This window comes from Prorops nasuta, unplaced genomic scaffold (assembly GCF_024137725.1).
Source record: "Prorops nasuta isolate Cenicafe-Biocafe unplaced genomic scaffold, Cenicafe_Pnas_1.2 PNAS00021, whole genome shotgun sequence".
NCBI classification, from domain to species: domain Eukaryota; kingdom Metazoa; phylum Arthropoda; class Insecta; order Hymenoptera; family Bethylidae; genus Prorops; species Prorops nasuta.
The window spans coordinates 3,718,067-3,732,835 of NW_027116818.1; the positions used below are offsets into that span (position 1 = coordinate 3,718,067).

General features: G+C 36.2%; 3 protein-coding genes across 9 annotated transcripts in view; 2 read left to right on the forward strand and 1 right to left on the reverse strand.

Annotated features, from left to right (window-relative positions):
- LOC136781106 (uncharacterized) overlaps positions 1 to 9,445 on the forward strand; it is an 83,405-nt gene extending 73,960 nt beyond the window's left edge. For 2 of the 7 annotated variants that reach the window (XM_066739826.1, XM_066739827.1), the window contains 13 exons: positions 4,767 to 5,625; positions 5,709 to 5,838; positions 5,923 to 6,053; positions 6,124 to 6,258; positions 6,329 to 6,493; positions 6,568 to 6,656; positions 6,718 to 6,898; positions 6,999 to 7,224; positions 7,450 to 7,611; positions 7,756 to 7,910; positions 8,057 to 8,292; positions 8,371 to 8,623; positions 8,909 to 9,445. In XM_066739826.1, coding sequence (XP_066595923.1) covers positions 5,568 to 5,625; positions 5,709 to 5,838; positions 5,923 to 6,053; positions 6,124 to 6,258; positions 6,329 to 6,493; positions 6,568 to 6,656; positions 6,718 to 6,898; positions 6,999 to 7,224; positions 7,450 to 7,611; positions 7,756 to 7,910; positions 8,057 to 8,292; positions 8,371 to 8,623; positions 8,909 to 9,156 — 2,169 coding nt within the window. In that variant the 5' untranslated portion in view covers positions 4,767 to 5,567 and the 3' untranslated portion in view covers positions 9,157 to 9,445. Of the gene's footprint in view, positions 1 to 1,476; positions 1,520 to 1,557; positions 5,626 to 5,708; positions 5,839 to 5,922; positions 6,054 to 6,123; positions 6,259 to 6,328; positions 6,494 to 6,567; positions 6,657 to 6,717; positions 6,899 to 6,998; positions 7,225 to 7,449; positions 7,612 to 7,755; positions 7,911 to 8,056; positions 8,293 to 8,370; positions 8,624 to 8,908 lie in introns of those variants that run through there. The other 5 variants (XM_066739828.1, XR_010823870.1, XR_010823869.1 and 2 more) reach the window with 5 other exon arrangements.
- Positions 9,446 to 9,579: 134 nt separating this feature from the next.
- LOC136781110 (uncharacterized) lies at positions 9,580 to 11,620 on the reverse strand. The gene is made up of 5 exons (XM_066739833.1): positions 11,448 to 11,620; positions 11,270 to 11,310; positions 10,954 to 11,181; positions 10,147 to 10,237; positions 9,580 to 10,067 (listed from the first exon to the last, which is right to left on the reverse strand). The coding sequence occupies exons 1-5, from the start codon at positions 11,476 to 11,478 to the stop codon at positions 10,015 to 10,017; spliced, it is 444 nt and encodes a 147-aa protein (XP_066595930.1). The 5' UTR covers positions 11,479 to 11,620; the 3' UTR covers positions 9,580 to 10,014.
- Positions 11,621 to 11,804: 184 nt separating this feature from the next.
- Positions 11,805 to 14,679, forward strand: LOC136781109 (uncharacterized). Its single transcript, XM_066739832.1, has 3 exons — positions 11,805 to 12,236; positions 12,327 to 12,668; positions 12,798 to 14,679. Exons 1-3 carry the CDS (start codon positions 12,038 to 12,040, stop codon positions 12,836 to 12,838), a joined length of 582 nt encoding a protein of 193 aa, XP_066595929.1. The 5' UTR covers positions 11,805 to 12,037; the 3' UTR covers positions 12,839 to 14,679.
- The last annotated feature ends 90 nt before the right edge of the window (positions 14,680 to 14,769 follow it).

A 14,769-nucleotide genomic window follows, 5' to 3' on the forward strand; every position in this document is an offset into this window, starting at 1 on the left:
TCTTCGAAATTCTCAAATTGCAATTTTCCCTCTATATATAGCCACCATTGTATGCAAAGTTAACGAGTCTCAAAGTCTGCATAGTCTTGCGCAATTTTCTCGCCTCTGGACCATTTTTTGTGTCAATCGGCCCCTCTTTTTTATCGTTAAGTGCATCCAGCTTGTATCCTACCGATTACGTCCACTACAAGCTGTCATAGATCAATGTTGAATTGCAAAGTAAAATTAAAATTACGTTGTACGGTTTATTTAATAATAATTATAATCACAGATACATGTGCGAAACGATTTTTATTCGAATCGAGTGTTTTTCTTCTCGGTAAAATCGTTTCATCTGTTCGCCACTACATTGGCTGTAGGTTTATCGATGATGCTGAATTAGTGGATGGATAACATTCGTGAAATCATCACGCACGATTGTGTCACTAAACGTTAGAGATGACAATGACTGAATGGGTTCTATTTGGCATGAATGGAAACAGTCGCGGAATTGATCGAGGAGTCATTGGCCGTGCAAAATGCAAAAGGATACTGCAGCACTGTGTAAATCGTCGCATAGCTGTAAATTTACGGATGGACAGAGCCGAAGGCCCGGCAGGAAATTGTATCGAAATCGGAACCAACTATCCAAGCCACAAAACTTCTCGTTTCGCACTGAATTCCTCCTTTCTCACGTTCTACAATTATATCCACTGGCGATAAAACTCGAAACAATCCGCAATCCCATTCGACTTGCATCGATTCCAGCAATTAGGAAACATTTTCAAAGCTCAAGAAATATTCCACCTAATTTTCCTCGCTTTAAAAAAAATCGATCATAAATTTATGTTGTGCATAAATTCCTTCATTTTTTAGCATCGCTTTACGTTGTTATTTCGTGTCCAATAAACGTTACGCTTCACTCCGTACAAGAATTAGATAATTGCGAGCTTGCGCGATTCGCAATCCGACATGATTCCCTCTTCTAATGTTCCGATAATGATAAAAATCACGACAAAATAATTTTTATCGTTTTTTCTATATTTAAGATTTTATGCCATTTTTTCGGCACAAATGGTATGAAAATCGTTTACCGATTGAATCCCTGGAGGTTTCATCGCAGGAAATGTATCACTAAGAGTATAAATAAGAAATTGGTAAGCACACTGATGTGTTATATTACATTTAAACGTGGAACTCCTTGAGTTTGTCCAGTACTACATTTCAAATGGGAGCAATCGACTATAAAGTGGTTATCCTCGTTATCAGGTACGGCTAATCTCGCATTGGACTTTAGTGGAGTTTTTCGCATCGACGACGTGTGTACCTCCAATGGTAATAATAAACATAACTAACTTTAGTCTTACGTAAGACGAAGGCCACCGGCTAAACAGCCGATGTGGTCGTAACAAAAACCTATATCACTCTTAATACTGATTTTTCGTTCCAGTTCAGTATTACCCACGTGTCGAGCGAAAGTGTCGTTTAACGACACAATTGCACAGGGATTTTCTTCAAAAAACTTGAAATGGACTATCAGGTATCTCTGACTATAATCATGAAATTTGCTGGATGAAACAAAGACACCGTATTTGAACGATATAACGAAGATCCATGATGATTCGTTCCATCTGTGAACTAGAAGAGATATTCAAGAGCCTTTTCACGGCTGAACAAAATTTCTGTATTCATTCGATCGCTTTCTCGTAGTAATTAAATCTTGCGACAAACAGATCGATTACTCTTAGTTACTCAAGAGATTCCCACGCGAGTACGAAAAGATTTAAGGTCAAATAGTGGAATTTGTGCAATCAACGTCCCCTAGCTTTAACACACACTATTTTTCTTTTTTCTTTCTTTCCTCTCTTCTGCAAAAAACATTTTGTTAAAAAAGAGTCATCACTAAAACGTGATCCACGGTTTAAAGATGGTACAACTGAAAGAAGCTAATGACGAGTTCCATTGTGCATTTTATCAATATCTTTCCTACTTGTTTATAATTACAAGCCAGCAAATAATACTTTGCCTAGAACGATCAACTCGTCACCATCGACGCTTTTCTGACCTCGTCAGTCTCTTTCCTTTTCTATTCTTATCATTCTTCTTAACCTCCCACTACTATTTATCACTACCTAACAGCTTTTCATCAGCTCTTTCCTTTTTATCGCGATATCCATCACTTCTTACTCACTCAGGACAGTAAAATTTCTGTTTTGCTTCTTGGCAGTATTTTTAATGCCTCGGTATCAATCGAGTTTGCAAAATGTGAGAATCCATCGGGTGGAAAGTGGGCTTCCCCAGTCTTTGTCATGATCGTTATGCGGCGTTGTCCCTATATATATATATATATATATTATATGTGTCACGGTTTTCTGAGCTCGTACGCGTCTACAGTTGCATTCACCTGCGTCGAGGTGCGTTATTGTCGAGGTGCATAGAGATTCGTATATGCGATAGGTTTATGGCGTGGTAGAATGTCAAGGTAGCCTTGCCGGAAGACAATGGGGGGACTTGGCTTTCAACGATCCATCCACTCGTGATCGAGTCATTATCGCAAGGGCGTCGGTTATCTAACTCCGTTCGCAAATCATTGTACTTGCACGGATTTAAGTTTGAATTTCAACCAAAATCTATTTTTCCTTTCGTTCCAATTGCTCATCGCCGGTGAAAAGTCTTAATTTTGCGTAATCTTATCGAGTTTTACCATTAGATGACTCGCAAGGGCGTCCGTTATCTAACTCCTTTCGCAAATCATTGCACGGATTCGAGTTTTATCGCGTGAAAACGCGAATCCTGCTCGTGCGTGACCAGAAAAACCCTTCGAGTTTGAGTTTCAACGAAAATCTGTTTATCTTTTCGTTCCAATTGCTCATCGCGTCAGTGAAAAGTCTTATTTTCGCGTATTCTTATCATGTGTTTTAGTAGCAGCTATTAACGTGAAAAACTCGCGAGGGTCGATCGTGTTGGAGAGACTGAATATTTGCACATGAATCGCAGGAGGAAAATTAGTCGTGGTTTGGATTATGAACGATCCGTTATTCGCCAAGACGCTTTTTCAATTTCGAAGGAAAGAGAACGTGCGGAAACAATGAACCCAGGAATCGTAATGGAGCTATTCCTAGTTCACGAAAGCGTGTAGATCAGTCGAGCCCACACTGTTAATTGCTGACTCACTTGTATATATATATAATTTAGCTGATACGTGTGTCCACAATGCACGTACGATCTATTGAAAATTCACGTTTCTTGCAAATCTCTCCTGTTACCCATAATCCTCCCTCTCTCTGTGCCATCATCTCTTTTGTTTCCTAATAATCAAAACCCACAAATTTTCCAAATGATCATCTTTCGAGGACGCTTCCTGCAAGATTACAAAATCGCTTCTGACTTTTTGACAATAATGCTCACCCGAGCAGAAAGAACAAGACTTATCTCGAACACAGCCAAGCATAGAAACACTCGATTACGTAGAATCTTTGTAAGTTTTGCGAAAGAACGACGATTATGATCACCCAATACGATTTCCGGTTTGATTTAGTAGGGAGATTCCGGTTGGTTCTTTGTGGAACCGGTGAAACAAAGATTATAATTGACCTAGTTCCGTCTCGAGCATTCAGTGTTTTGGAAAGTCAATGTGGCTCTTCAGGGGCTCCTTGAAATTGGTACTCGATGAAGTAGAATGTGCGACATGCGATCTGCAATTTTTTTGAAAGAGTTTGGGATCTGTCAATCTGCTTTCTGGTATCTGGTGCAAAGTGGCCAGTTCAAATAAATCCATCATTGCGCAATGACCTGAATGAGCGGTAACTGCGATGCCGCTGCTGAGCGTCATTCGTTTTTACAAGGTGAACGAAAGGAAACTCGGGAAGTGTGGGTATATACAATAGGACACGAATCCTCGAGAGATGGCTCTACGAAAAATGAGTAGAGCTCGTTTTCGCACACGATTTTTAATATTCCTATCACTTTACACGGGTGACCATACCTGTTCAAGATACCGCAGCAATTATATTCCAGTCGTTTGTTGCAATTTAAAAGCTACAGTCATAACTATCAAGGGCTGTCCAATTTGGATTCTTATAAGAATAATAAATGAAAAAATTATCTCTGACCCGTTTGCATGTGATTATCGTGCATATGGTGTTCCATGCACTTTTCAATCATTGCGCAATCTTCATCAGTAGATTCTCCATAGTATACAGGAACATTCGTATAACCTAAATTCATCTAACTTGTATGTACAAGTGATAAAATATTGCTTTACGAGGCGAACCACTATACCATTAACCTGAATTATCTATCAAAGAATTCTAGACGAATCAACAAAATGTTCAAATTCAACAAATTTTCAAATTCCTCTATTAATATTCACTGCTTTATTTTCTCGTCAGGAGAATTTTAGTGATGGATGAACTATCTATATCTCATTCAGATATGGCTGTAATTCCAAGTAAAATTATTCTTTAAAATTCTTCGGTTCATTTAACGAAAAAAGTGTCCAATGACCAATTGAATTTTCATCCTGCAGAAGTTTCTTTGAAAACTAATAATATTGTGTGGATAATTTTCACGGAACTTAACTATAGAATCTTTGGAGATTTATTGAAAAAGTACGTTTGTCCCGAGATCTGTGTCAATGTAGGAATACAGACTGGCACGTGTACACGCCCACCCACACTATTAGAAATGTTACTCGAGCGTGTGTTACGACTCATGCAAGTGTGAGCGTCGTTGTCGCTTTTACGACAATGCAAGTGAATATATGGAAGTATGGAAACTTTGTGTAGATCCCGCGTGCTCATCCATGCTGCCAGTACGACACGGACACCTCAGCCAGCCTGATCACTCTTCGTTTCGTTCCAACTACTCACGGTACGCACGCGTGCACTCCTCCGATACGAACGACACTCTTGACAATCTTCAAAATCCACTGATTTCTTTCGATCAAATTTTTATTTCAACAATTTTCGCGAATAACACTAATTATTTTGCCATTTGTTTGTGATTTTCTATTGAAAACTCGAGATAATTTTTTTATAATTATATTCGTGGATTATACAACATAGACATGAAAAGATCTCGATAAATCTTACTCTTGCCTTTGAAATTACTTATTCTGCTTACGAATCATCGACTCTCCTTATTTAGCAGGTGATAAAAAATGCTATTGGGAAGAGGGAAATCAATTATTTATCATTAAGACGGACGTCCTACTTATAAACAATAATATCCTTGAATTAATCATTCCATTGTAAATCAAAGTTACTCGTCGTGAAATAATCATTACTTTCCAGTGAATTCGGTATTTAACTGGGTGCTGGGTATAGTTGGTTTGGGGTAACGCGTTTATTTTTTCATCATTCTTAAGAGAAAATCGTAGATATCACGAGTGGTCGATCTCTGTGGCGTTCAGCGTGTGACAGGAAAGTTATGTAATTTTGCAAAAGAAACGAGAATCAGCATAGATGTGCAGGACGTTTAGTAGCATGGCAAACCGTGTCAAGCTACAAAACGAAAATTAAAATCAGTTGGTTGTGAAGGAAATTTTACTAAAGAAAAGTAAAGGAAGAAATCTATTTTTCGCAATTATGTTTGCAATGAGACGATTTCTTATTTCAATTGTCATCTGGTACATCGTTGCTACAGGTACTCGAATTGAATTAATAAATTTATTGTACAATCACAAGAGATTCATTGTTAAGTGTGTAATTTGCAATTTAACGTTTCAGCGACCTGCATTAATTGTCAAGACACGGGATGGGAGAAGGTGCAAGGCATGAAGCCAGAAAGCTTCAAAGTTGGAAAAGTTTTGCACGAATGGGTCAATTCTGAGGGAATAGTTGCTCCATGTTTTGAAGGGTATACTATACTTGCTTTAATAAAAAAAATATAATTTTCATTATTTAACATTGGTAGAGAGAAATTTCTTTTTACAATCTTTAGATGCAAACGAAATAACTGTACATCTTTCCTGATTGATTTTGAAATTAACAAGTGTTTTACACTTGTTGTGGGAAGCGACGAATTCACTCCGGAACCAAATGCCACCTTTTATCACAAAATTTGCATAAAAGGTAGGTGAAAGACAAAAGGGAATTTTAATAAAATGATGACTGAAAAAAATAAAATAATTTTTAATCGTAGTTCCTGAATTTTGTGTCAAAACAAGATTCTGGCAAGTGGAGAGAACTTTAGGTGCAATATTGATAGACAGTAACACTACTTGGTACCAGGAAGCTCTTTTACGAAGCGATTGCTACGAAAGCTGTATAGCCGATGGTAAAGTGAAATTTTGACAAAATTAGTAAAAATATTGTAAACTAAGGAAAACTAACTTTTATAATTCCAGGCGATCGTTGCAAATCTGCACAATTCAAGACGAGCAAAGCTCTGTCGATCGGTAATAATTTAGGCAAATGTGCTAAATTGGGAGTTGAAAGGGGTACTAGACCACAGGGTTACCGCGTCTCCATGTATAGAGAAGAATATCTTCAAACCCAGTGCCATACTATTTGTGAGTGATCCAAAGAAAAAAATTACTTTTTTAAACAAAAATACAGTGATAAGAATAATTTTGTTGAATTGCAGCCAAACAGGACTATTGCTCTTATGCGGAATATCGAAATATGACATTACCATATTCCGATGTAGCAATATACAATTTGACGGCTAAACAGGTAATGTTTAATATAAACTCATTTCAGAGTGATAATTAACAGTAGTTATTAATTTTCATAGTGCGAGAATAGATGCGATCTTAGCGAAGATGGATTCATCTGTAAAGCTTATACGATAAATTCCACCAGCAGCGATAGGACAATTTGTTTATTACATTCGGAAGACACAACGAGCTTAGGCGTCAGTTCACTCGTCAACGCTCCTGGTCTGCTTTATAAAGAGCGAGAGCCCTGCTTGCACGGTAAAAGGCCTATCTTTGGACCATGAAAATAATTTAAAATAAAAAAAAATTGATGAATTTTATCGTTACTATATTTATTGTATTTTCTAACAATTTTCAGTGAAGGTGCAATGTGGCAAATCCACCATGAGGATAGAATTGATAACGAGCGAACCGTTCGAGGGTAGAATTTACTCGAATGGATTCAGCGAGACCTGCGGTATTCAGGGAACTGGACAAAATTCAACTGTTCTCACTTTACCTTTACCAAAGAAAGAGGAAGCAATGAACTCTGATCATATTCTCTGTGGTTTAACACCAGCTTTTTCCATTGACAATGAAAACCGGTAATTTTTTCAATTTTTGCAAGTGATAAAATCACTTATTACCAATTATTTTTATATTTGCAAAAGAAGAAATTATTTGAATTCATAACACATGCGTTAGTAAGGGTAACAGTTGTTATTCGATACAATCCAATAATTCAGAGTCTGGGGAATGATTTTTACAATTTTTGAAATAATAGATTTACTCACCAATTTGTTTTAAAAGAAGAAATTATTTGAATTTAGAACACACGCATTCGTATGGGCAACGGTCGTTGTTCAGTACAATCCAATAATTCAGCGTTTGGGGGACCAAGCTGTGAGAGTGGGGTGTTCCCTGGATGAAAATGAGATTCCTGCACCAAAAAATATCACAGTACATTCGGGTTTTACATTTCTGGATCCCAAGTGAGTATCATCCCCGTTGGTTGCGTAGAAAGAGAGCACAATTGTTCGTTGCTATGAAAAATTGTTGGAATGGACTGTTGCGCACGAGAATATTCGTATGGGGAAGCTGGCTCGTAGCAATTTTGATTCGGAATACTTATTTAGCGCAGGAGTACCACGTGTAGTATCGACCGTAATCAACAACTCCACGGAATCGCCAGTAATTACCATGAGAATTTTGAATGAAAAGATGGAGGACGCTAGCGTAACGCAATTAGGCCAAACATTAATACTTAAGATCGAAATTAAACCAGTCGACGGTAAGAGCCCCAAGATCCAAATTCTCCTTAAATGATATACATATATAAACAGTGTATATATATATATATATATATATATAAAACGCGCGAGTGTGTCGAGGCGAAATTTGAGAATAAAAAGAAGTGGGTAAAACCAACATTGTTAGGTCCCTATGACATCATGGCTGGCCACTTGGTAGCGAGTAGCGAAACCGGCGATGCCTCTTATCTGCTACTGAACGAAGTTGGATGCCCCACGGATGCCTCCACGTTTCCGCAACTTTCAAAAGATCCGACTGACAACCGTTCACTGATCTCGGAATTCAGCGCTTTCAAATTCCCCAATAGTCAGCGAGTGCTGTTCAGAGTCATCGTGACATTATGTTTGGACGAATGTACACCAGTCAGTATATTTCTGTCTAAAATTGCGGAAGTCCGTCAAGGTCGACCGAAAGATATTGATTTCTGCGAATTTCAACAGACGATCTGCAGAGGCGGTGTGGTCTCTTACGGGAGGAGGAGGAGGAGGAGGAGGAGGAGGAGTAGCGAGGCAGCGGAAGCGCATGAAATTACGACCACTGTCCGCACCACCGAGGTAAATGAACTTTACAGGAACAATACCCCTGATGAACTGCCATTAGAAGTATCTATTATAGTTCAAAGTCCAGTGATATCCGCCAAACCTCTGCTGTCGAAGGAACCATCTCCGGACACGGTCCTGCTAACCGGAGGAAGTAAGATGTTTTCTTTCTTTCTTTCAAATCATCATCATCATCAATTCTATATATGTATACACCTAACACAATCATTCCGTAATACATATAACACCATTCCAAACAAAGTGACAAGTTTAAACGTCGATCACCGGTCCATATCCGGATGATCGTGTTTTCGGCATCATCCACCCGTCGTTCCTCCAGTTCTTCCACTATGGACATTAACAAAACTGTCAAATAACAGCACGGAGCAGTAGTGGCTACGCACGTTTCAAACTTTTATTTCTCACCCTTTCTTCTCAGACACTGTAAACGGTCTCCTCTGCGTGGATGCCAGCTTAGTGCTAAGCCTACTGATAGTGTGGCTGATAATCCAAATAATCCTAATCGTCGGATGCGTGTTACTAGTTGGGTATTATCGACGTCAAGCAACCAGAGCAGAAGAGGACAGAGCTGAAATCTTGGCGAGGCACTTGTACGGGATGCACGCTGGGAATTTCGAGATATCCCGAAGGGTCCGATGGGCTGATCACAATAGTACCATCAGTTAAATTCGTCCCACCACCAACCCCATCCCCACCTATTAAGGATAAAAAACAACGCTGTAATGTTCGGTCGGAGCTCTGCTCGTATAATGTACTTGTGTGAAACTTTACACCAGTTCAAATAAATTCATTGCAATCGAATTTATTTTCACTGGTCATCTCTACGACTGGCTCGCTACGCGTCGTTTTATCTTTAGCCGAATCATCTGCCAATGGTACGTACGAATCACTGTGCAAGTATACTGCACTTTGCCGTGTTGTTACTACATCGAAAGATCGTCGATCCGTGTGCAGAGGGATTAGTGGATGGTTATTAGTGCACTTTTAATCGCTGAACTTTAAATGCCTGTGTTCAAATTGTTAATTGTTTACTTAATCGTGCTTTGATTGGAAATTCTGGTCGAGCTAAGTGAATTATTGTACTATATATTATTTTTATTATTGTTATTATTATTATTATCGTGATCCTTCGTACAGTAACCAAAGACTCAGCATCGTTTCTAACCTAATAGCTTATCGATAAGTTGAACTCGTTTATTTAATCTCGCAGGCACTTTCGCCTCTTTATTTATCCTCTTTGGATAAATTCGGACGACTTTTCAAAGCTTATTCTCTGCATTGTGCAAAAATTGTATAAACGAGCGCGAAAAGATAGATAAATCGTAAAATATTCTATATTTATAGAGAATAATTTATTTGCGTGTTATATATCAAGCGCTCGACGCCTGTTTATCCGTAGGGAATAAAAATAAGCTTCTAGAATTTAGCGAGTGTTTGTTTATCTCTTTTCGGTAGCAGCTAGCTATCGTCCATTAGTTATTAGCGCTAAAACAGTCTTTCTATGAAAAAGGGAGAAACGCTTCTTCATCCCCTCGCGTTCGACGTTTGGCACCTTCCGTAACGTTGCAGCTGCACGTCTGTTGGAGTAAATAAAAAACGATACATTCATAGTTCGACAATGATTGAGTGAAAAGTGATAAAAATAGTTGATCGTACTTTGTCCACATTGAATAGCGCAATTTAATCTTCCTGGATTATTGTACTGCACGTTGTCAGTTCCACATACTGGATTGTACTCTGGTGTCGACTGCAAATATATATAAAAATAATATTACTTTTAAAATTGTAGGAAAAAGTGCGTGAAAGTTGCAACGTAATATTATTAAAATATTACAGCGTTTAACGATAAGAACCAGTTTACTAACAAACGCAAAAATGACCTTTGCTACTTACTCGTAGAGCAAAACGATTAAATGTACTCGAATGATTCATCAAACATGGATTTTTCCTGCAATGGTCTAAAAATTGATCGGGGAATTCCAAGATCTTGCCCGTAGAATGCCAAGTGCTTTTTGTATATAGATGTATAGTGTATGTACGTATACATAAGTCTTGAGGAGAATTAGATAGAGAGCTCAAGGATAATTTATTGTTACTACAAATATATCATATACTATAAAATATCTGTTAATTATTAAGCATTTGTCAGCCAATTTAAAGTGTTAACCCTTAAAGGACACGCTTCCCTAAAATTATAAAAAGGGCATTCAGGGTGTTTAGCATTAAAGAGTATTGTAATTTCTATACGTAGGATGTAAGTGTGATATATCTATTTGCTAGAAAATTATAGAGTGAACATTTTATGACTACTTAAAAAAAATTTAAATTCATATTCTAATGGTGTAATATCTACATTTTTAATTCAGCACGATTGGCTAATGTATAGAAATTTTACTTCGTGTCAAATACCTACAATGCCATTTAAGAGTTAACACAAGAGTAATTTAGAGATAGTTTGCTTACTGGACAATTATTGAAACACTGGTTGAACATCGTTTGATCCGTGAGATTGGATGGTATGGTTGACGGTGTTGGCAAAGTCGTTAAAGATAAATTAGAAACAGCTCTGCCCGAGTCAGAGCCAGGATCGAGTGGCCTTGTCGGTGGTCTGTCAACTGGACCATCGAATGCAAAACCGTCCACTACGTTAAGCTCGGTGGTTGTTGAGGTTACATCGTTTGAAAAATCGTTCTAAAATAATAGTTAAAAACCTTTGGAATGATTTTCTTAAATTTTTACAATCGTTGAAGGAAGCTCTACTATAGTAAATGATATTTACCTGTGGACGAGTCGATGCTGCACTTATTAAAGCTGCAACGACTACAAATAATTTGGTTTTTAATCTGATACATTTAAAAAATTAATTCGTCTAATTACCGATTAAATTAATCGCAATAATTATGCAACGAGTTGTTTGTTAAAAATATTTTGTTTTTGTTTGCATTGTAATTACTTACACAGAAGAACATATTGCTTTGGTAATATCATTTTTTATTCGCATGTATTGCACACTTCCTTCTCGATAACGTTGAACAGTCCGAACGATCTTCGAGATGAGTATAAACACAGGCCGAGGTCGGCGATCTACTGCGAGTAAGTATCGTCCGGCTGATGTTTTTATAGCACTCACTCATTACACACGTCTATGAATTCTGCGTGCGTGATCGAATATGGATTTTCCCACAAGCGGCAAATTTTAGGCCCAGCGATTTATATCGTTCATTTCTCGTTCAAACGCGACAGCCTCTAATCATATTATTGATGAATCCTACGTTAAAATGTCAGGGGAAAATTGACAGAGAAAAATAAATCTCCAAAAAATTAAAAAAATTAAAAAAATTATTAAAATTTTATGTACAATAATATTTTGACTGGTGAACGACGTGAATCATTAACTTTATTTTCCAAATTCTTATATTTTCCTAGTTTTTTATTTTATTTAAAATGAGAAATCAAAATTGTTTATTTTTTTCGAATCAATTATATTCGAGCCTCATTTTTTTAATGATGTTAAGGGGCTTGAGCGCTTAATGAAAATAGTGCGAGAATGAGGGAAAAAGTAAAAAGTCCGAGGGATAGTGGAATGAAGATGACCCTGAATTATCCCGTAGGACCAGTTAAGTTCTTAATCCTTGTAAGTCTAGACGAAGATCAGTTTTATTCCAAACGTTCCCAAGTGCGGGTCTCTGCTGTACGAGAAGAGAAGAATATAATGCAGTTCCTCGCTTATTGTTTCTTTTTCATAAGTAATTATTTTGCTATTTTTTCTACTCTTTAAACAATTGTATTTATTTTTTCCAAAATATAATCTTTCGTACAATTTCTGTATACTTTAGTTTTATCGACTGTAGCAGTGAATTCGGTAGACTACGATGATCCTTGGATTTGGGATGAAATTAAAGATTCAACGACAAGAGAAGATTCGTTGCTTAAAGCGACAAGCACCTCTTCCATATTAATTAGTACCAAGATGACCGATAAAACTACAGTGGAATCTACGACAAAACGAATCACTACGCCAACGCTAAACCCAACTTCTACACCCACCACTACCACCAGCCTTCCAAAACTTTGCGCAGATTGCGCTTTAACGTCAGAATATAATCCAGTTTGCGGCAATGATTACATTACCTATAATAATCCTAGCATCCTTGAATGTGCCAAAAAATGTGGTACAGGTAAGTGATATTTCGTGCTACTTACGCAGAAAATTCGTTATTCCAATTGTCAGTCCTTAAAATATTTAGTTTTGATTAAAAATGCGCCTTTAAATTGTTTATTAATAAAATTAAAATCTCGATTTTCAGATGTAGATTTGCTGTTTTATGGAGGGTGTAGGCCTTTGTAAATCATTCTGATGCTGCTTCGAACAAAAATGTTATTTTTCGGATGCATTATTTATAAAGATTCGAGTATCTATATAATAGTGGCAAATAAATAATTAGTTATTTTTTCATTACCACGGCGAAGTAAATTTTTATCGTGAAAAATATCCTAGAAGTTCATCAGTTCCATAAAAAATAAATTTGACATCTAAAAGATTAATAATCGACAAAGGAAAATAGTTTTAATCATAAATTATATTTATACACGTGTACACCAGGTATAGTGATTACATTCTCTATTACAAATAAAACTGGAAGATTCCAACAAATTTAAGGAGTCAAAATAAAATTTTATTTATTTAGGGATAAATGTGTGGTGTCTCGTTTAAATCCAAACTAATATTTGCACACGTGCATATCTATAGATGCTGGAATTTTTTTCGATAAAATTGAAATAATTAATTCGGTAAAGTTATAGGTACAGGTTTACCTTCACCACAGTTTTACGCGCGCAAGTCTATTGTCACAGAATTGTGTGAGTCTGACTGACGATCCCCTTTGATGATGCATGCACCTACTGAATTGTATCGAAATATATAACATTTAATATCCTCAGTTTGTTGAATCGTCATCAATATCCTCTACTTGAAGTATCATAATTCTCGAAAACGTAAAATGCATTTGACCGAATATTTAAATGCCAATCCAATATCGTATTAAACAATGTACATTTTATTTATATAAGAAATATTATTCGCATATTATAAAATAGTGTAAAACCCCACACTGCATATTTATGTAAAATAAAGTTAAGAAAAATATTAATGATAATATAGCAAATTTATCTGGTATTACATTTGCAATTTTCGCAACAACAGTCAGTAATGGTATGAACACTCTTGCAGTATGATCAGAATAGTTCTTTTTAGTAAGAAAATTTTTTCTGTACTTCTTTCTCCCATATTGAGACTCAAATGCGTCAGAGTCCTTGCACACTTTTTAACATTTATATTGACTTGAAATACGTAAATATACCAATGAATAATTTCAATAATTTGCATCGTGGGGAGATGCCTCTAGGAAAGCAACAATAAAATATTAGCATAATGGTACTGGGAAATTTAAAATTCTAACAAGGATACGATTCTAAAGGATAGCGTTGAATTAAGAGTCAAAGTCATGTGAAAAGAATCTGTTTTTTAAAGATAAATAACCGAGAGTAAAACATTTAGAATTGGCCTGCAGTTTTTAATTTTTATTTATGCTTATATCTCTTATAGCGAATAAAGATGCAAAAGAAATACAAAATGTAGCTTGTATGCAGCCAATCCTGTCTTCAATCATTGAGGATATCCGTTCGTATTTATGAATACTATTTCCATTTGTGCGGTCAAATATTTAAAATGCAAGGCATAATTTTCGTACGTGATGCACATGCACTTTATTTTTCTAATAACATCCTTCCAATAATTTTGCAATTACCGTACATTTTTATCTTATCACCGCACTTATGAAACTAACTTCTGTGTTATTTGGATAATTCATTTTGATAAAATAAAATTTTAACAAGTACAAATAGTCATATTTTCAGTTGGATATAACACACGATATAAAAAAAACTAATAAATTTAAAAAACAACATTTTCTTTAAAAAAATTTATACATATAATTAGCTAACACATACGATTATTTTACGTAGAATTTAATACTACAATTAAAGACTATATTACATAGGTACATATTTTTTTTATTTGATTTCTTACAACTATCAAGCATCGTGCGGTTATCTCAGTATGCTATTATACGGCTTAAAAATGCTTCTTAAGCATCCATTTTCTCGACTAATACTTCTATATACGCTCATATAGTAATTTAATCTACTTTTAACTAAGAGCTATACAAGGATAGAGTGAATTTTAGCAATATAACGATACTTTGAAAATACAAGAATTCT